Here is a 22,076-nt window from a genome sequence, read left to right on the forward strand (position 1 = left end):
TCTAGACTGCTAAAGCCAATTCCATCCATTCCTTTAGGCTGATGAGATGGGCTTTTCATGAGATAAAAAGCCTTAATTTGAAATATCGCGTCCTTTTTGCTAAATGTGAGGAAATGCAATATAAACACAACGTTAATTAAATTTTCCATTATATTGATTATATTAATTATTCTCTTTGTTTGTTCCTCACACAAATACAAGAGAATGCTGCCATTTGAAAGTACATACTAGACATTATGGCAGTGCTATTATATTTGCAATGATCCTCTCAAAACTAACATCAAATAGTTCTTGTGGTTGAGAGGAAAATAGTGACATGAAGTCTCTTTTAAGAGATTTGTTAACTAGATAGATAAGAGCTTGATGATCTACAAAAAATGTAAAAGGAGTAGCTAGAAAGTAATATCTGAACTTTTGAACTGCATAGACAATACCTAGTGCTTCTCTCTCCATGGTAGTAATTCCATTCCGCTTTTGAGAGTAACTTGCTAGCAAAGTACATCGGCTGGTCCAGTCTCTCCTTGTTTGTACTAGAGTGGTGCCTATCGCATAGTTAGATGCATCCACATGGATGTGAAACTCCTTGTTCCAGTCAGGTCATATGAGGATTAGAGCTCCCACCAACGTCCTCTTCAATTCTTGAAAGGGCTCCTCTTGATCCTCTTTCAAAGCAAATTGCTCCCCCTTTCTGGTTAATTTCTCCAAGGTTAGGGATACTTGTGCAAAACCCTTTATAAATCTCCTATAATATTTCATGTGCCCAAAAAATGACTTGACACTAGTCACACTATGGTGGCCTTCATGTCAACAATGACTCTAATTTTGTTACGGTCCGTTTTCTACGCTTCTTTCTACATTATATGTTCGAGGAGCTTAGTTTTGGAGACCATGAATCAACATTTCTTTGTTTTTAATGCCAACCTAGCCCTTCTGCATTGCTCCATGGATTCTCCTATAATCTTCAGGTGTTGCTCCTTCCCGATGTAGATAGACTAGTCATCCTGGAAGTCCTTAAAATTGCCTACTGACATCCCATCAAATATGTGAAGAATAATTCTTTGAAATGTGGCTAGAGCATTACATTTGAATGGCATCTTGTTGTAAGCATATACTCCATCTTCCACTACAAAGGTGGTTTTCAGCTTGTTCTCCTCGGTAATGCTGATTTGGTTGTACCTTGAAAACTTGTCCATGAAGGAGTACATCTCCTGTCCGACTTCGTCTTCCAACATACTATCTGTAAAGGAGATTGGAAAGGGGTCTTTTATTGTTACTGCATTTAGGTACCTAACATCTAGACAAATTTAGATTTGATTTCCATCTTTTTTCAAGGGTATAACTATTGGCGACACCCACTCACTGGTCTGCACTTCGAATATTATGCCCACATCAAGCATCTTAATAATCTCCTCCTAAACCTTAGCCACATGGTACTTATTCATTTGATACGGTCTCCTTGTACATCCAAGCAAACACATCTTTGTACTCCAGGAATATTCCGAATTCTGCCGCATTCAAAACATGATCCCATTTGTGTGCTATACAAATCTCCTTAGGCTTGTCCTTTTCACCTAAATTCAACTTCTCCAACCTAGCTTTCACATATTTTATTTGGTTCTTCATATGGAATGTGTGTTTTGGGGTATCATTCAATTGAAGTCGTACCTTGTATGTGCTTGTTGGAACACCTTGGATAATTGTCCTTAGCTTCCATCACCCGAATTTGTATCATATTGCACTTTAGTTAAAACACTTAATAATCCCCCATTTTCTAGTGAGGGAAACTCGTTTCATCTTCTGAACATTCTCTGAGTCGTAGACTGCCTTCTTCCTCTGGCTCAATTCCATTGCCATTCTCTACCTTGTCTTCTGAATCGGGGGTGAGCTCTTGAATTATAATCTGGCTCCTTAGGTCAATTCTCTATGTCCGACCATCAACTTCAATAGAAAGGGTATTAATCTTGTTGTGATTAGCCTTTGTTGAGATTAACAATCCTTTCCCCGATAATGAGATTAATCTTCTTCTCCAGGGAAATCACTACAAGATCAAGGAAAAATTGCTCGAGTCCGAATCGCCACTTTTTGTCCCATTAGTGTTCCAATGGGCTTGATCCCATGTTGACCTGCTCTCACTAATTGGAAAGTGGGTGGTCACAGGGTTGGTTTCCCGAGAGCCTTCCAAGTTTCCTCAGGGAGGACATTAACACCCCGAGGCTTGATCTATATTAGTTTTGGTCAATTTGCACCACATGATCTTCATTTCCACCACCAACGGTGTTTTTCCCGTGCTTATGGCAAATACAGAGTTATTGTCTTTACTCATTTTTTCTTCCTCCTTCAGGGGTTTTGCTTTAGTATTGTTTTTGTGTGCTATTGCGACCCTTAATTTCGGTAGGATCTCCAACAAATTCCCAATTTTTGTTGGTACAGTAGTCTCAAGGATTTGCTTCATGATGTTAGTTTCTAGGATAGACTTGGTGGAGGAGATTTTAGGAGTACTTACCTTCCCTTCCTTATCCATCATTTATTGTATCTCCCTCCTCGCTTCATCCAACCTCTCCCTTTCCATAGTTACATTTGGATATGTGAGTCTTCTGCTTGCATCGAAGTGATAGCTAAGACTTCCTCTTCTGGTTCTATAACTAAGTGATAGAATATGCTATGATCATAGAGAGCAATAAAGGAGGAAACAAAGACATAAATATTAAGCAAAGGACAAGGAGTGATCATGACTAAAAATGACATGAAATGTATATAAAGAATAACAATGATCTGTAAGAGATGATTTAGTCCTACAGATAAGAAGATAATAATATAGGAATATTATCTCAGTGAAGAGATTATATCCATCATAGAATTATATTGTGAACCTCTTTTAATAGCGGGGATAGTACAAGGAATCATATCTTGATGAAAGGATACAATTCCACATTTAAGAACTAAAGGTATATTTTTATTTATTTATGTTGCAAAAAATAAGGGAATATAGAAAATTATCAATCTAACCTTGATAAACACATGAGATAAGAACTAAATAGTTCTTACAGAGACCAAGTTAATCTTTGTAGAGGGCATTTATGTGGATGTCAAGTTTCTCATAAAGAGAACTGAGAGAGTAGAGGGCATTCTTAGTCGAGTGTCGGGATCCCAAGTTGGAACCGAGAAAGAGGTTTGTAGAGAATCTCTCAGAGAATATATATATATATATATTTTAGTGGTCAATCATATGCATATGCCAGAGATAAGAGACTTGGTTAAAGGTGGGATCTCTACCAAGTAGTGTTGTGATGAATATAGAGATCCTAGAGGCCTTAGGGAGACACTCTTCACATGAAGATTTTGTAATCGAGAACTAGTTCACATCAAAGGGTTAGGTAATTTGAGAAGGGTTCCTTCCGAAGGATTAGGAGTGTTAGTATGGGTTAGTATATATATATTGATACTTAGTTTAATATTTCTAACATGTTTTAGATTTTAGTATACTTTTTCTATGTTGCACTAACATTTTGTGTAGGTTCCAACATTCATTCCTTATAGCAGAAGTGGGGACATTATAGTGGTATTAGAGCATGATCTTGCCATCCTGTAGGGTAAAATGACAAAAAACAGCTATTCCGAAGAATGTCAACATAAATACAAATATAATTCAATAAGAACACACACACATACAGACACACACACACATATTTATATAAATGGATAAATTATATACATAGCCGTAATTTGTAAAACGTGGTTATGGTAAAACTCAAATGAGAATCATTAAGTGTTGGCCCCCCCTAAGAATAAGAAGAAATGTGTCCTAAATTCAATTGATTTTTTTAAAACCTGAAGAGAATAATTGCTTGAGGACAAACAAATTTGGGAGGGGTGGACTGTCATAACCCTATATTATAATATTTCATAACTCAATATGAGCATATGCTGTTCAAAATATATATTATCCTAAATAGTAGCAACCATAGTTTATAACCCGTAGAAGTATTGGGATTCAAATATATATGCCCCTCGAATCATTTCATAAAAAAGATCTCTATTGAGAAATAGCTTTTAATTACAAATAATAATAAGATCTAGATAAATGAAAGATTAGTTATATTTTAATATCTAAATTCTAATATTAATAACCATATAATAGCGGTTAAAAAATAATTCAATGCATCCTTTAATTCTCAATCAATTACTAAAGTAATTAGATTATAATGAAATGAGTGAATATGATAACCAAGCCAATAGTGACATGTTGTGATGTTTAAGTTGTTGCGTTATTATCCTTGCCATCAAGGTTCAAATCTCATGGGGATGAGGTCCCCCGTTTGTGGCTTCACTGGCTCATAGCTCCAGGTCAAAGCGTTTACCCTTTTTAATAAAAAAAGAATATGATAACCAATATTCATTTGTAACAATAATCACCATATCAAATTGAAGTTAGCACACAGATAATGTTGGACTAACTGCCAGCCTTCCCCTTTGAGATTCGTAACATGGTTTAACCACCTCCTGTGTTCTATAAGTCTAGTGGTTGTATTGGGCATTAACAGGTTGATCTTTTGGTGTAACGACAACTTTAGCTTTTAACAAGTGGTATCGGAGCTTGGTCACAGGTTCAAATCTCCTTGGGTAATGCTAAGGGGGGAATTGTTGGACTAATCACGAGCCTTCCCCTTCGGGATTCGTGACATGGTTTAACCACCTCTTGTGTTCTATAAATCTAGTGGTTGTATTAGGCATTAACAGGTCGATCTTTTGGTGCAACGACAACTCTAGCATGTAACAGATAAAACATATATAGTCAACAAATCTAAGTAGAGTTATTGATACCAAGTGATGAAGGATATATGCACATACTAAGCAATTAATTTATGATGAAAATAGTAATATCAATTTGCTAAATAGTTGGGAAAATTAATTGGTAGAAAGGCTAAACATTGTTACGTATTAATAACCTTCAAACATAAGAGACAAGGATCAAAAGATGGAGATTGATCACAATAAATAAAAACTAAGTTGATTATATAAATGGAGGAAGGAAAATTCAAGAGGCATACATGAGGAGACACGTCCCTCATGCAACATATAACGAGGCATTCGAAAGCATTTGATTTGGAGGGATTAGGAAAAATATATCTTTTTGAGGATAGAACCTACCACCATGGACCAGAAATAGAGCACCAAATAGAATATAAGTGAACAAGGAAGATGTGAGAAAATAGACATGGCTTGCAGCTTCATAAACAATGCCGTGTAGGGTCCTGTAGACCGAGATACCTGTATCGCAACAAGAAATAAGGAGGGCTACGAAAGCAAGGACTTCACATGTAAAAGAGAGGATAAGGAGAGGGCAAGATGTAACCTTTTCCATTACAATGGAGTGAAAAAAGAGAATTGGGTATAGAAGGTTTTATAATTATATTGCAGAACATAATATAGACTCGGAGGTGTTGAATTGTTTGATCCAAATCTGAAACCATATATGACTTAATCTCTTCATATACCAAGTACAAGGTAAATAAATAAATGACATATAATATCCTTGGTTGCTCAACCAAGTCTTTATAAGAGCCACTGGGTATAAATTATAAGGCAAGATGGGATAAGTAAAGAAGTAGAATGAGTGGAGAATAGAACGACAGCAGTACACATAAGAGGAGGTGCAGTGCTACTAAGGGATAGACATTGATGTTAAAGCTAGTAAAAGATAGATGATATCATGATACACAAGCAGTGTTGGATTAAATTCAGAGGTATATATATATTATATATATCTAACGGAAGGAAGAGATATTCTAATTCCAAAAGATTATATTACAGAATGAAGGGAGACATTTATAGAAAAGAGAATAGGTGATAAATAAACAAGAAGCATCGATACAATAAAACAAAAAAATAATAAGCGAGTCAACTGGTGAATAATAGTACATGTAGAAAGAAGGCGGAAACAAGACAGTGACATCATAATCCACGGGATAGCAGATTGGATGAAAACTGAACTATAACTAGGTGATAGAATATACTGAAATCACAGAGAGCAATGGAGGAGGAATGAAAGACATAAATATTAAGCAGAGGACAAGGAGTGATTGGGACTAAATATCACATAGAATGTATTTAAAAAGTAACAGTGATCTGTAAGAGATGATTCAGTCCTACAGGCAAAAAGATAATAATATACAAATATTATAACAGCGAAGAGATTATATCCATCACAGAGTTATAGTGTGAACCTCTTTTAATAGTGGGGACAGTAAAAGGAATCATATGTTGATGGAAGGATATGATTCCATATTTAAAAACTAGGGGTATATTTTTATTTATTTATGTTGCAGGATTAAAGGTTCTTATAGAGAAAAGATAATTCTTATAGAGACCAAGTTAATCTTGGTAGAGGGCATTTGGATGTCAAGTTTCTCTTAAAGAGAACTGAGAGACTAGAGGGCATTCTTAGTTAGAGTGTGGAGATCCCAAGTTGGAACCCAGAAAGAGATTTGTAGGGAATCTCTTAGAGGATCTATCTATCTATCTATCTATCTATCTATAATCATATGCATATGCCAGAGATAAGAGACTTGGGTAGAGATGGAATCTCTACCAAGTAGTGTTGTGATGAATATAGAGATCCTAGAGGCCTTAGGGAGACACTCTTCACATAATGATTTCTTAATCGAGAATTAGTTGTCATTAGAGGGTTGGGTAATCTGAGGAGAGTTCCTTCCAAAGGATTAGGAGTGTTAGTATGGGTTAGTATATATATATTGATACTTAGTTTAATATTTCTAACATGTCTTAGATTTTAGTCTACGTTTTCTATGTTGCCCTAACATTTTGTGCAAGTTTCAGCATTCATTTCTTAAAGCAGAAGTGGGGACATTACACATTCCCCGTAGAGTGGCAGGAAATTCTTTTAGCCATTCATCTGTGTCATTTTCACTGTTTGCTTGCCATATAGTTATGCAAGTTTTACAATGCCTTGTTGGGTCTTCAGTCCTGTCTCTTGTGAACCTTAGAAGTTTTGTTTTTTCAGTCGCTATCCTTTTCTCGATCACCCTTTGACTGTTCCATCCTACCGAGACTGTGTTCCCTCCTTCTAGTAGGTTTTCTTGGGTGCTTGTTTCAGAGACTTCTCCTTCTCCTCCAAGTTCCTCCTCTATATGACTAGTGCTTTGTACCTATGTATAACGATGTTTCCTATGTGATGGAGTCTTAGGATCCGTCCACCCTTCTTTCCTAACATTTTCTTTTGAGATTGCCAACTTGGCAATGTCCTTAATTGTAGTTTGAATTAGATTATCTTCAAGTTGATTTGGCTCCTTGTATTGGTTTACAAGTTCTCTTAAGTGGAGGCGTCTTTCTTCTTGTTCCTTATTCCATTAGAGTCAATAGAGCGGCGATTGAGAGGTCTAGAGAGGTAGAGGCAAAGTCTCAAGGGGAGTTAGCCAATCAATTAGCTAAGCAGCAGGCGGATTGGGCAGTGGAGCGAGCAATGCTCTTGTAGGATAAGGAAAGAGCCGAAAGGGAGTTAGCAAAGGCCAAAACAGAAGTGACAGTGAGTAGGGCAGCCTATGCACGGAAGGAAGCACATGCTATGGATGTGGCACTTTTGCTGAAGGAAGTTGTGGAGGTCAATTCAAGGACACAAAAAGATTTACACATCTGCACCAATTAAGTCTATGAGCTACAGAGGATACTGGACACTTTAGGGATGCACCGTCCTTCTTAACCTATGTTTTTGGTGTGCTTAATTGTTGTCTCCAATTTTGTAAGTTGTTAGGGGACGACCTTTTCTTTTGGGGCAGATGTTGTTGGAAATATGGGTAGTTAGATAGTTGGTTTACCTAAATGAGTTACATGTGTGCGACGGTTTGCCTGACACCCCCTTGGACACTATATGTATGCATTATTCCTTTTGTTCGAGATATGGTTGTATGAAATACATTTGTGTATGGTAACCAAGCAATGCATATAATACTATTGTGTTCTCTTTACATTTTGTGTTAAATACTTTACTTCATGTATGCAACTAGTCTCTGTTATCCCATGAGGGTAAATAATTGCTGCCCCAGGTTTTCCATTTTATGAAGTGAGTTGTACTTGAGAGCATATAGTCAACAATAATTTAAAGGGAATTTCAGTTGAAACAAGCCATGATGTTTTTGGGTTTGAAGTGCCAGCAGGATTTTGTGCACCTTCCAAGCGAGACAAAACCTGAAAACACACAAAACTGGAGGAAAAACTAAACATTGAACAACCACTATTTCTGGGTGATGCAGGATCGCATCTAGACCCAAAATAAGAAATGACTCCTTAAGCTCTTGATATTCTGTAGGGATTCTTTTGGATCTTGCATGTTTGCTCCCTTTGGTCCCTCTATTCATTGTTCAACCTTTTGTCACCTTTTCCTACCTAATTTTTTTCTATATATTTTGACAGCTTCCACCTCTCCTTTCATACGTTTGATTGTGATAGACACTGGTGCAAACTGACAATTTTTTTTAATTATGAAGCTTGTTAGGCTCTGTCTGTCTGATTTTTTTTTTGATTTGCTAGTGTCTAATAAGGCGACATCATAATTAACAGCATGATTCTATGGCTTCTTTATAACCAAAAGTGAAATACAGAAAGCATAATCAATCCTCTCTATACATCCTCATCTGTATAGTTTTGGGTTTATTAACCATTTCTTTAGTGTCTTTGGTCGTAATACAATTACCCCGCCAGTAAGTTAGAAGAACAAATATGCACAAAATTTTAGGTGTAAACTTGGCAACAAGGTAAATTCTTTAATGTGTCAAAGTAGAAAATCCTATACTGCTAGAAGAATGAATTTCCTTTCATGATTTACTTTCTACCCTCCAAAGTCAAAACTCTTTCTATCTTTTGAAAAGAGTTTAGAATACTGTTGTTCTAGATACAGTAAAAAGTTTGCCAGTTAGGAATATTGTACATACACAAGTTTTGGTATTAAGGCCTGCACTAGCATAATTTGAGATCAAGTGTCAATTGTACCTTATGCAGGATATATCGGATGTAATAGTTAACTTTGACATTTGATTTTAACTAATTTGCACACCCTAATGATACACATCAATTTTTTTGTAGCTAGGATTTTGAGTTAAACCATTTTCTTATTCCAATCAAACATCATTCCTTTAAACTTCATCTGCCCCAAAATTTTATATTTTTTTCTTTTATATGATAGTAACATCTAGCTTGCTAAATCTCTTTGCAGCCAACGAAAAGATTTTGATAGTACATAGGTCATAGTATGATCAACAATCCTTTTATTTAGAACTGCTGCAACAACTAAAATTTGGTATTCATGAGAAGTCAGAGATAACCACTATTTGTTCCTTTCTCAATTCATTTTCTATTTTTAGGTTGGCAAAAATGAGAATGTTGATAGATTATGATATGCACTGAGAGTTGTACATTTCTGTGGTTTTGTCTATTATATCATACTTTATATAGATGTTGAACATCCTGGATATTGTTTTTTCAGGATCTTGTTGATATTGATGTTTTTATGGATGCGAAGAAGGTGGTTGAATTCTTGCAGAATAGGGATTGTGCTCCTGCGTTAGCTTGGTGCACTGAGAACAAATATAAGTTGAAGAAGTCTAAGGTAAATCTTTTTCTGGTATATTCTACTCTATCTGAGTTTATTTCCAACATTTGTAACAATCAGTGGATGTGAATTTTGAGCATGGCATTCATTTTCCTTAAAAATATTATAATGTCACATCTTTTATATGGAAAAGGGATCAGACTGCGCATATCATTTGTTAAAAGGTGGGGGGGGGGGGCGGGTAAAAATTTATTAATCAGCAATAATTGAAATGAAGTACAAGGCCAAAAGCCCAGAAAGGGTCAACCAAAACCTGACAAACAGAACTCCAAGTGAAACTCAATTGAATAGAGTGGCGACACATTACTATCCTCTGTAATTAACCTCTCCAGAATTTGAGAATCCTCTAAAAATAAGCTCCCCTACAAGCAACATTGCACCTGTCCAACAATTCAGAGGCCCATTTAGCTGAAAAATCAGCTATTTTGTTCTACATTACAAATAAAGACAAGAAAATCGATTTGAGGGAGTGACTTGAGGTCAAAATCCGTCTTAACCACCAATTAGTTACCAATTAACCGCATTTGTCTGTTGCTCTATGAACATATCCACCAGAATTTGTGAATTGGACTCTCATATAATCCTTTTCCATTCAAGAGGACATCATCTTTCCATGGCATACAAAATAGCAAGGGCCTCCATGAGGTTATTAGTATACTTATCTTTATGTATGGACAAAAAAAATTTAACATCCCCATCATTATTTGTACCAGTGCCACCAATCTTCTCATGCTGAGGATTCCCCCTAGATTCACCTTCAGTATTCACCTTTAGGACTCCTTCAGGATGTGGGAGCTATCTTCCACCTTGATGGATCCTCCTTTTGATCTGACTGGGTCTTTTACTGATAGAGGAGCCAACACTCCTACCCATAAAATTTAAGTTCCTTATAATAGCAAAAACTCCAGGAACCACTTTAACTTAAAAATCACATGTAGCTGAAATAATCTCTTGAAGCCTATTGACAAATTTTTTCCATATCTGATCCACCAGCATTTTTATATCTTGGAAAATCCATTGATTCCTTTCTAACCAAATATACCAAATAATGAAAGAAGGGCCAATAACCCAAGCAACTTAAATAAAAATGGACTTAGCTGGAGACCTACCAAACTCACAAATCCAAAATGAAAGAGGAGCAAAAATGCATTAGAGATGTGCTTCTGATCCGATTAAGATGAGATGAGCTGTATAAACATCTGAAGTCTAGTTTCTCTTATCAGTTTGGTCTATGAGATTGGCAATTTTAAATCAAATGGAATTCAACTGCTCAATCGACAATCAAAATATGAATGATATCCTTTGCTTGTACTTCTTCTGGCCTGGAATAAAATCTTCTCTATGTTTTATTTGTAATGTGCAATTCATATATGTATTGGGGAGTTGTAGTTATGAATTTGGATCTCTAGATGTTGATACCACTGAGATGACATCTTCCAAGAAATTCAAATATGCATACTTTTATGGACTGTCAACCAATAGACTGGTTGTCTCTGTCTTATTGAATCAAGCTGCAATACTACTACAAGCAATTGCAAATGGACGTTATCAGGTGTCGAAATTGACTGTGAGCGAATGTGAATGTTGTCACTTACTGCCGCTGATCCTGATAGATATACAATTCCTCTGCAGTTGGATGTCGCATATATAATCTGTGATTAATATAATCTGTGATTAATATAATCTGTGATTAACTCTGGTACACCAATCGATCTGGCACAATTCCTTGGTGTATTTTCTGAGTCATATATCTACAGCCAATAATTGTTGCCTATTTGGTGCCAGTCAAATATGAGTGCCGCAGTGATATGACATTAGACTCATAATTTCTAATTGTAGCTTTGTGTTCTCTAGTGTCACGATTGTGTTCTCAAAGCTCCTTATTTAAGGAATCATGGTGGGTCCACCTTTTCAACATGGCCACCAATCGATTGTGAAAGTTCTATGTATTCAAATCTGCTTTGTTTCCCTTACATTTGATATAAAGGCAATGTCCATGTTTTCTTTTCTTTTACTTGTCATCATGGCAACATGTTGCTACGTTACCTCTTGATTGGTCGCCCTTTTAAATATGGGTTTTTTTATATAATTTGTCTCTTGTAATATTCTATTGTTTTCTTTTCCCAAGTAAAGGGCAGCTGCAGATATTTACATTAGGCCATATTGTGTCAGGTATTGCGATTTTAAAATATAATTTTTATTATCATTGGCCTTTCCATGGCAAGAATGATCCACGTCGTGCATATGGAATGAGCTATACTCAATGGAATTTACTCTTCTTTTTTTAGATAGATCTTGCTCTGTGATTTCATTGTTATTGCAGCTTGAAGCTTGTATTATATGTTTGCTGCCTTTATACAACTGTCTTTACCCAGACTGTCAAAAGGGAATATCCTTTGAAGCCCCTTTAACTTTCTACATGTTTTTCTGCTGTGTTTTCCTCCACATAATCCTCCGTGGGCTCCTGGCCTTGATAGCAGTTGCTTTATGTTCTAACTCTCCATATATTATCTTTGATTTTATTTGTTTGCATGGTCGATGTGCTCGAAAGCCACTGTCAACATTGGATAAAGCTGCAGGGAACTGATTGTTCTATTATTCCAAGATCATAGTTGTCGACATTGATTGGTATTGATCGACTCATTTACCTCAATCAGATCGGGCCTCCAGTGCTTTATCCATGCTAAAGTCAACACACATCCCACACCAAGCGTTTTCTTGTCTGCAGGCCCGATATTGTAAGAGGTCTCTATGAAATCATTGACAACAAGCATGACCTTTCTTGATACCCACGAGATCCACTATAGAAAGATCCAAATTGGCCTCACCATAAGCATTGTCTATGGGGCAACATATATTCACCATTATTCAATGGAAATATAAAAGACTTCCACTATTTAACACTTGGAAGGGGTGCATATATGTTGCCCCTTATCCATTGGCCTCACCATATCTTGCCCATGCAAGCCGTCACAGAGGTCCTTTCGATTGTGTGCCACATCAGATATGAGGCATTGCCACATCTGTGACATCATCCAACCATGGACATTCATTATGTTGGGTGGATATTTTGCAACCGACAGTTTTGGGTAAAAATCTAGTCGCAAAAGAGGATGACTAGCCACAACGTGTGAGACAGAGTCTCTCCTACCTTAAAGGGAAGGCTCCCCTTTCTCACCATTCTTTGGATCAACTCAAGGTAAGCAAGAAGTCAAGAGATTTTATAAATAGAGCGTTACCAATATCCTTTCTTCTTAACTTTCAAGAAAGAATCCACTTACTCATGGAGTGAGTAATGGGCAGGATGAATCTCTAATTACACTTCTATCAAGAGCTGGAAACAGTGATACCGATAAACCCTCACTAACTCAAAGGCTAGCTGAAAATGTACTGGTTTGGCTCTAAGTCCGATCGTACTTTTATATGGAAAAAGCTTTACAATTAGGGCACAAAGACTCATAAAAGTAAGAATAACTGAACTATTTTGTGAATTAAGAAAGAAGTATAAGCTACAGACAAAGCTTCTAGCTATATATTTCCACAACCGCTCCTAGTCAAAGCTTCAGCTCCAATTGCTTCTTAAATAACAATGCTCTTTTATTGAACACACAATAATAACATGAATCAAGACAATAGACACAAATTACAGTCAAAGCTTCTAATTCGCTCTATTACAATCGCTTCCAGTCAAAGCTTCGAATCGAGCTGCTTCTTTTATTCACTTTTCTCCCAACTTTGTACTACACAATCAAAGTTATTTTTGCACAAATGTAGCAGAGCTTTCTTGCATACAACAAAAGATGATTTTTACAATGAGGGGGCACTCTTTTATATAGGCACAGGAGTTGAAAAAAAGGTGAAGAAAAAAGTGGGAGGAGCTCAACCAACTTTGACCTAGTCTAACTAAAAGAGAAAATATAGGGTTACATGTAATTGCATATGCAACTTGCATTACGTTTTTTACATGTACATGCAACTCGCATTACATGTAATTACTCATTAATGTAATACTTCCTCTCCATCTACAAACATGAAAGAAGAAAGAAGATGGAAGAGAAGGAAACAATTCTAAAGGACCTTGTACTTAACGATGCAATCCTCAATGATCACAGGATTGGGAGTTCCTATACTTTGTACTGCTACATTCACCTTGATAACCATGGTCTTGCATCTTTTGATAACCTCGAACTCTCTTTTATGAATTGTCCATTGTCATGTGGAAACTTGATGTGATCCATCTTTTCTCGCTCAAGTTGTCATGAATTCTCCTTCATAGATTGGTTCATTCTGGATTCTCTGACACTTTGAAAGCCTTCTTGATGGTGTTCGGATGTAAACTCGGAACAACTTTCCATCAGCACCTTTAACTCTTTTTTTCCTTCTTTTTGAAGTAAAGTGCTTGATGCATGGGAATGTGTGCAAATGTAAATTGCTGATTTTTAAAAAGTGACTTGGGCTTTCAAGATGCCATTGCACAGAAATGGATTACATGTAAATGCAACATGTAACAAGGGATGAAGGATGAGATGGAAAACATAGAATGATGCGGAAACATGTATTTGCTCATGAAGTCGTGAATGCATATGGAGGGATGAAAATGGAAAATGGAAGAGAGACAATGAACTTTATAGTCAGCTTTGGTAAAAAGATGAAGTCAAAGTACATGAAAGATGAAAATGACATCTTTTTGACTTTTTAGAAAGTGACTTTTAATAAATATTGAACCTTTTGGATGCAATTACACATAAGGCATTTTGCGTAATTGTGTCGTGCGAGTGGATGCGGGAAGTGAGATGAGTGAAAATGGAAGCGGAAAATGGGATTACATGCATGTGCGGATGGTGAATGAGATGGAAAACATGTAATCGCATTTGTCAGGTGAGATGCGAAGTGTTGTGTCATGGAGAATGGAAGTGGAATGTGATGATGCTTTCACATGAAGTGAAGCAAAAACAAGTTTTTGGGAAAGAACTTGTAACTTTTTCAAGTGGAGAAAATCGACAAGTAAGCACAAAGCAGGAAAGACAAAAGAAAAACGTAACTTTGGAGGGTACTCAAACATAAAATTCGAAATTGGAACTTGGGGAAGAACCAAAAACACGAAAATGAACAAAACTTCATTTTTAAAGGAAAAATGCACTTTCTGTGGCAACAAAATCAACAAGTGGCAATCATCAAGCAATAATATGCATGGAAATAGCAAGATAAGCATGAATTGATGAGCAAGTTTGAAAATGTCCACTTACTTGGAGTTTAAAGAGTCAAAATAGCAAGTTTTATAGACTTGAAGACTAATTCTTCTTTGAATCCAGATTTTCAAACAACCTTTTGACTTTTTTCGTACATGCATGTAATCGACATTCGATGGTCGAACTTGACATGAAAGTGCCAAATACATGGTCTCCAAAGACAATATCATGCATTTAAAACTAAAAAACAATCCGTCTTGATCAAAGGTATGGGCTGGAAATTCATTTTTTTGAGTTTTTTGAACAAAAACACAACTTTTTAATGCAAAAATCTGGGCCGTTTTTGCAAAAACGTGGCCAAAAAATGCATTTTTTGAGTTATTTTTGACTTGTGAATGCAAAAACAACTTCTCCAAATGCATATACATGGATCAAAATGTGAAAAAGTGGATTAAAATCCCCAATTTTCCGGGCATTTTAAGCAAAAACGTGATTCATAAAAGACATGAAATGAATTTGTTTTTAGCTTCCAAAGTTGAAAATGTGTATCACAATGCAATGACAAACACTTAAAATGCCAAATCGATTTGGATTGGAGCAAAAACATGAGCCAAAAATCGTGTTTTTTGAAGATATTTCCAAAAACGTGCCCTTAGAGGAAGTTTGAAAAATTGTTTTTAGCAAAATAAATCCATTTTTAATGTTGGAAAATCCATTGCCAAGAAAAAGGGACCTTAATGGAAAAGATTTCATTCAAAACCATCAAGTAAATCTCTCACAATCTCCAAAAATGGGTTCTTGGAGGGCAAAGACATGTTCTTCAAAATCAAACTTTTTGAGTGTTATTGCATATATTAAAACATGTTTTTGGTAAAAAAAATGGACCTCTTTGGGTCAATTGCATGTTTTAAATATGTATCTCATCAAAATTGTACCTTTTGGGTGCTATTGCATGTTTTAAAATATGCAAGTCATTAGAATCGGACCTTTTTGGGTCACTTGCATATTTTAAGTTACATTTCACTTTTTAGATGCAAAGACATGAAAATTTCACTTTTGATGCAATTACATCAAAAGGTCCACCAAAGTAAACTTTATATGCAATGACATGTAAAATGTCCACTTTTGATGGATTTTACATGTTCTTGCATATAAAATGTCCATTTATGAAGACTTTAAGTCATTTAATTCACTTAAAATTATAAAAATGTTACCAAATGGGCCATAAACAATATTTATTTATCATATTTAGAAATATAACATATAAACATCATTTAAAAAGTAACATTTAAATAAACATTTGATTTTTAAAACCAAAAATTAAACTGAAACTATATAGTTATATAAAGTGAAAAATTAAAAAGTAACTCGACTTAAAATTATAACATAAAGTGCACTATAGTCACTTTAATTTAAAAATTTAATGTCAAAGTAACTTAAAAACATAACAAAAAGTGAATATAAGTTATATTTTTCAAAAAGTGAAAGTCAAATTGAAAATATATTAGACTTTTAATTCGTGTTGTTGCACCTAAAAGGTCCACTTTTGAAGCACTAAAATGGACATAACTCTTGACTAACAACTTTGATTGATCTCTAGATTAGACTGAATCGAAGGGGAAATTGAAAGGCATGACATGAGCAAAACCAAATCACTAAAAACCAACAAACGCGAACTCAAAAGTAAAGAACGGATGATGAAGGTTTAAAAAATCAAGCAAAGGCTCGACAAAAAATAAAACAAAAAAGACTTGATGAAGGCCTTAAGTAAAATGATTCATTATATGAATTGATTCCAATCGGTTGATCAATACTAGCCAATTAAATAATGAACTATTCTCAGAGAAATGCGAAACTAATTTGAAAAAGCTTCGTACTGTTACCCGCATTTTGTGATGATAAAATGCAGGACAACACATTAGAAGGACATCACAGGTCTATTCATAAAGAGCCTTGCCTTACTTGACATGCAACATATTCAAGACAACCCAATGATTCTGAGCGAGACATTGAATTCAACATTATAGCAATGTTTTATTATCTACCAACTTGTAAGAAATGACAAATCTCCTCCTAACTTGTCTTTGATATCATGTTGAGGATTGTAGATCAAATGTGGCATAATAGAGAGGGCTGCTACTTATAATAGTATTGCAGTCTTTTCCAATATGTTCTAAGAGCAGCTTGACGAGAGTAATATATATGATTGAATGGGTATGTCTCTTCAAGAGACGTGCCCTATCATAAGTATGTTGTTTCATAACATATCATGTGATTATATAAAGATTATTCTCTATACAATGTATATTAAAATCTCTCATTAAATATATATGACACACACACACACACACACACACATATATAAAATGAAGAATCATTATATGTATGTATATATATATATATATATATATATATATATATATATATATATATATATATATATATATATATATATATCTTGTCTATGTTTTATCATATCCAATTGAAGCTATAAATCATCAACGGAAAGATTCTCCTAGGTGAGACATTACTTTGTGAAACCAAACAAAGGAAGAAATTACATTTGGTCCATGCAAAACTATTCCACTTCTATTTTCTCCAAAGAACATCAACACCCCTATACAACTATCTTTCCAACTTTGACAAACCCGAGGCCACAAAGAGTTTGCATTTGAGTAGGACTCCATGTCTAATATCACTTCTTTTAAGGGAATTACATAGTCTTCTAGTTAAAATCTTAGCAAGCTTTTGACAAGTCTCCTTAGTACCCCTTGGTAGCCCGTCCATTGGATACTTCCAATAGACCACCAACACTGGTTCCACATTTTGAATATTTTTGAAATCTTCCACTTTAGTCCAACCAACACCCTACAAGTAGTTGCAAAGGTGTTTTAGACGGGAAACATGGATATGATAATGGAAATCATTCCATGGATATTATCAAAAACGAGCATGAAATCCCTTAGTACAAACCTAAAATAGATCATCTTTGATTAGTTCAACCCTTGTCTAAGAGGTTTCCAAATCATATATCCCTTCCTTACAAGGTTGCAATGGTGGGACATATGTGTTTTCAGTGTTGTCCACTCCTCAAAGGTATTTAATAGTAAGAAATCCATCCCACTCTTGTTCTTGACCAGTAAGCCATCTGCAATATCGATTCCAAAGCTTGACCAATCGACCTCGTACACTTGAGCCAAGACCATTCTTTCTTATGGGTCTATAGATAGACTCCCACTTAACAAGACTCCATTTCAAGGAGATAAAATTAGATGCATAAAAATTGATGAGCTAGGGCATTTGATTCCTTCACAAAGCTCGATGGAGCTATTTGAACAAAGCACTTGTAGATTGGCAAACACAATTGACTTCAAAAGAGTTAGTTGCTCAATTGTGCAAAGCCATTTGCAAGATGAATGATTTACCTTCCCACCAAAACTCCCTAGCCTGATTGCCAACTTTGAGGGCAATCCCAAGGTAGACCAGAGGAAGGGGACCGAACTAAAATCTAAAAATTTGAGCCAATTTGCTCGAGATAAGGTGGGGAGTGTTAGAGAAGAAAATAGACAACATAAGCATAAACATTTTTCTTAGAAGCAACAAAGTAGATATCCAAAGCTCTTCTAAAATTTACTGCTTCATTGATTTTGACCCCACCCATCTGGGAAAGATCATCAACACACTAGAGGTGAGAATGAGGAGGCAACCTATTGTTCCAGTTCCATGCTTGGATCAAACCTTTTCTGACACTAAAATTGATAAATCTAGCTAGCCCTTTGGCCATAACAATAAACAAATAGCTACATAGCAGATTTGCTTGTAAAGATTGTGAGATTCCCCAAATAACTTTGAAGGCTTGACATTGATAAGAACTGAAAAAGATGTAGAAGAAAAACAGCTCATGGTCCAATCAACCTAATCCCTATTAAAGCCAAAGCTCAATAAGATTTTTTCGCAAAAAGGACCACTATGACCCTATTGTAGGCCTTGTCCTTGGAGCTTTGCATGGAATGAATGGCCAAAGTTGCAATCACAATCTTGGGTAGGATCTATTGGTTCCCAAAACCGCAAATTGGAAATCCAAGAGCCTGCCACTTCTCCAATAGGACTTCTCAATCAGTTCAAGCCAACAAACGAGAATTCTTTCTGATTCCCCTGCACTTCGGGCTCCACTACACCCAGGCGGGTAAACCTTCACCTTAACACTGACTGTCTGGTTCAAGGCTTTTTTAGAGCGAATTCAAACTTTGGAGTTCTTCGGTTGGCAAAGTCCTTGAACTCAATGAAAACTAGATGTTGAGTATTTTGAATTGAATGGATTGTAAAATATTTATAAATAATTGGTTTGATGCTTGTAGGAAGAATATATAGATTTTTTTACTTCAATAATAAAAGACCAGTGCCTTTGCTCATTCGGGATATAGAGTCAACTTCAGTGAACTTTGACGTACAACTTCATAATGTTTTACACACTTTGCTGCCAACAACTAAATAATCGAGATGCGCTAGATCAAATATTTATGCAATCTTAAATTAGCCCAGATTGAATTTTAACTCCTCTGGCAGGGAGACAAACTGGACACAGATGCGGAAACAATTATTTATTTCACAATATCTGTGATTATCGAATTTAAATGCTAAATGACCATGTCCACTTATCCAATATTTAAATTGTATACAGACTTCCAAAAAATAATTACAAAGGATGATTCGCCTGTAGTTTAAATCTCCATGTCTTTTAAAAAATAAACAAAAGACATTTTATTTTATTTAAAAAATAAAATAATGGAATTTATATTACAAAGTCATATTGAGCCCTTATTCCTCAGAAAAATATATAAATATAAAATGCTTCCTTCAGAGTGTATGAATCTGAATGTCCGAATCTTTGAATTGTTTTATTTTCATTTGAGTATCTCCCTATTTATATTTTTTATTTCCAAAGGATGTGACTTTTAAAAATATTTTAATACATCCTTTTGTTAGGAATACTCAATTATCTGATTAATGACACCTTTTCAAATGAATTGAAACATTAACAATGTTAATTGCACCTTGGATTGCGATAACCATTCCTTGAAAAAAGATATGAATTAATGTGCCACGATGTAAGATGATATGGTAGAGACTTATCGTATTTCCCTTTGAAGCGGTGTGTCAAGTTGCTCTCGATGCCATATACTCTATTGTAGAGATACCACGATTTATACTACAGAATCGCTCAGCCAATTTTAGCATCAAATACAATATCCGTTGGTGTTTCCCATTGCCGAGTGTATCCATAACATTTTGAAGCCATATTTAATTCAATTGATTTTGATTGCTCCTGTGTGTTTATTGCATATACGTTATTGTCTTCTATGGTGACGTGGATTCTCATTTTGACATGGAACCTCGGCCTTTGCAAGTCTCGCTCATATTTGCGCTTACTGGTCCATGCCAAAGTCACATTATAGATAGCCACGACTTCAAGCATGAGCAATTGATTATTACTAATACCTTTTTCATTTCCATGATTTCTTTGATACCATATTATTTTTGTGGATTTCTTGTATTTCACTTTTGTGTATTTCTATGTAGACTGATGCTGATTGATAAGCAACATCGAACACATCTAATACTACTGGAAGGCAACAATATTTTATGTTCGAAATGCATGACTGGGGGTCACCTGTAGGACTTATTATTGTGCTCACAAGGATTCTCTTTAGGCATCTTCTATAATCCTTGATATCTTACTTCCTCCATGGTGGCATAGCAAATTACTCGAGAGGCTTGTCTTCATAATCATGCAGTGCTATTGTGTTCCAAAATCACTGTTCTTTAGAGTCATTTGATCTTGTGATCTTTTGGGTAAACAAAGGTGTCACGTAGGTAGTTGCAAGGAGAGAATAAGTTGTTGAGCTTCTCCAAAATAAACATGGGATCTCCTTATGATTACCAGTCTTACAACTACATGTGATTTCCAATTACGCTTAGTGTAATTTTGCCCATTATGAATTAATTGATCTTCAAAAACCACAATATCTTCATTGAGCAAGTACTAACTTTGAATGCCCCATTATTTGAACATATTCTCCACAACAGTGGTGGCTTTAATCTTTCTCTATTCCATGTGTTCATCTATCCACAACAGGTTCACCATTTATAGTAGACTCCCATTTCTTTCATCTTCCTGTGTGATACATGAATATTATTTGCTACACATGTCCTAGGTTGGAGTATTTTTCATTTTGCTGTTAAGTTTGGTATTTTCAATTCTGAAGGTATCAAGAATGCAATAGAACAACTTCCAATTATAAAATAGGCTGTGAGCCCAACACAATGTATATAAGATGCTACATCTTCTGGGAAATCCTCCTAAATAATTCAATCAATAGTTGAGAAGTCTAAGCCTTTTGAAGCAATATCAGTTGCAAAAATATTGTTCCTTTGTATATTTGTAGAGTACCAATGATCGTTGATTCTGTTTCATGTGGCAATGAAGGCAACTTATTTGAGCACCAAGATGTAACTTCGTAAAAGTTCCATAAACAAACTTTACCATGGATAGTTATATGCTCTGGACCTTTTAACCTATATTGATTATGTTTGAGTTGTGAAGAACATTAAAGTCGACATTTCTTCTTGGGAGTTGTGATAGGATTACATTCAATGATTCTGAGAACCCCATACCAAAATGCGGTCTACCTTATCAAATACCCGCACCTGGAGCTATGAATAGTTAAAGAGAGGAGTCTCATCCATGTGCTGAAGTGAATAAATATTTGAGGTGTGTATAACATATGTGCAATTAACACATAGAGCTATGCTCCGAATCCTTAGCATGAAATGGTTGCAATAGGGAGTGTGTACATGGAGGTCCTAATTTGCAATTTTTTTTTTTTGGCTCCATCAGGGTCTATTGACCAATAACAAATTCACCCCATTCTTTAGAACTCAAGGACGTGAGAAAAGGCTTCACTCTCTCCACTATCAATTTTGTAATGAGTATGTATACCATTGATATTTATTGAAATATTTCTCCTTCTCCATAATGGAAGATGTGTTCCAATGATCAAGATTACAACTAAGGATCATTGTACTTTATTTCGATTCAAGATAATTTTACATTTTCATATCAATGAGTTTTGCACTTTATTCAAATTCAAAAGCATTTGAAGTATTAAACTTTATTTGATTATGGTCTATATTTCCTAGTAATTTGATTTTAATGACTCTTGAATACGATTGCACTTGCATTCAATCCAGTTTGAAGCATAATG

The 22,076-nt window shown here is 35.4% G+C and overlaps 1 protein-coding gene across 2 annotated transcripts in view; it reads left to right on the top strand.

Moving 5' to 3' along the window:
• Window positions 1-22,076, top strand: part of LOC149560537 (LisH/CRA/RING-U-box domains-containing protein) — a 189,724-nt gene that overhangs the window by 65,398 nt on the left and 102,250 nt on the right. For both annotated transcript variants that reach the window (XM_089824722.1, XM_089824723.1), the window contains one exon: window positions 9,497-9,619. In XM_089824722.1, the coding sequence (XP_089680848.1) occupies window positions 9,497-9,619 (123 nt within the window). The remainder of the gene's footprint in view (window positions 1-9,496; window positions 9,620-22,076) is intronic.

The sequence above is a fragment of the Cupressus sempervirens genome, chromosome 4 (assembly GCF_028749045.1).
Source record: "Cupressus sempervirens isolate cs-2001-9-10 chromosome 4, ASM2874904v1, whole genome shotgun sequence".
NCBI classification, from domain to species: Eukaryota; Viridiplantae; Streptophyta; class Pinopsida; order Cupressales; family Cupressaceae; genus Cupressus; species Cupressus sempervirens.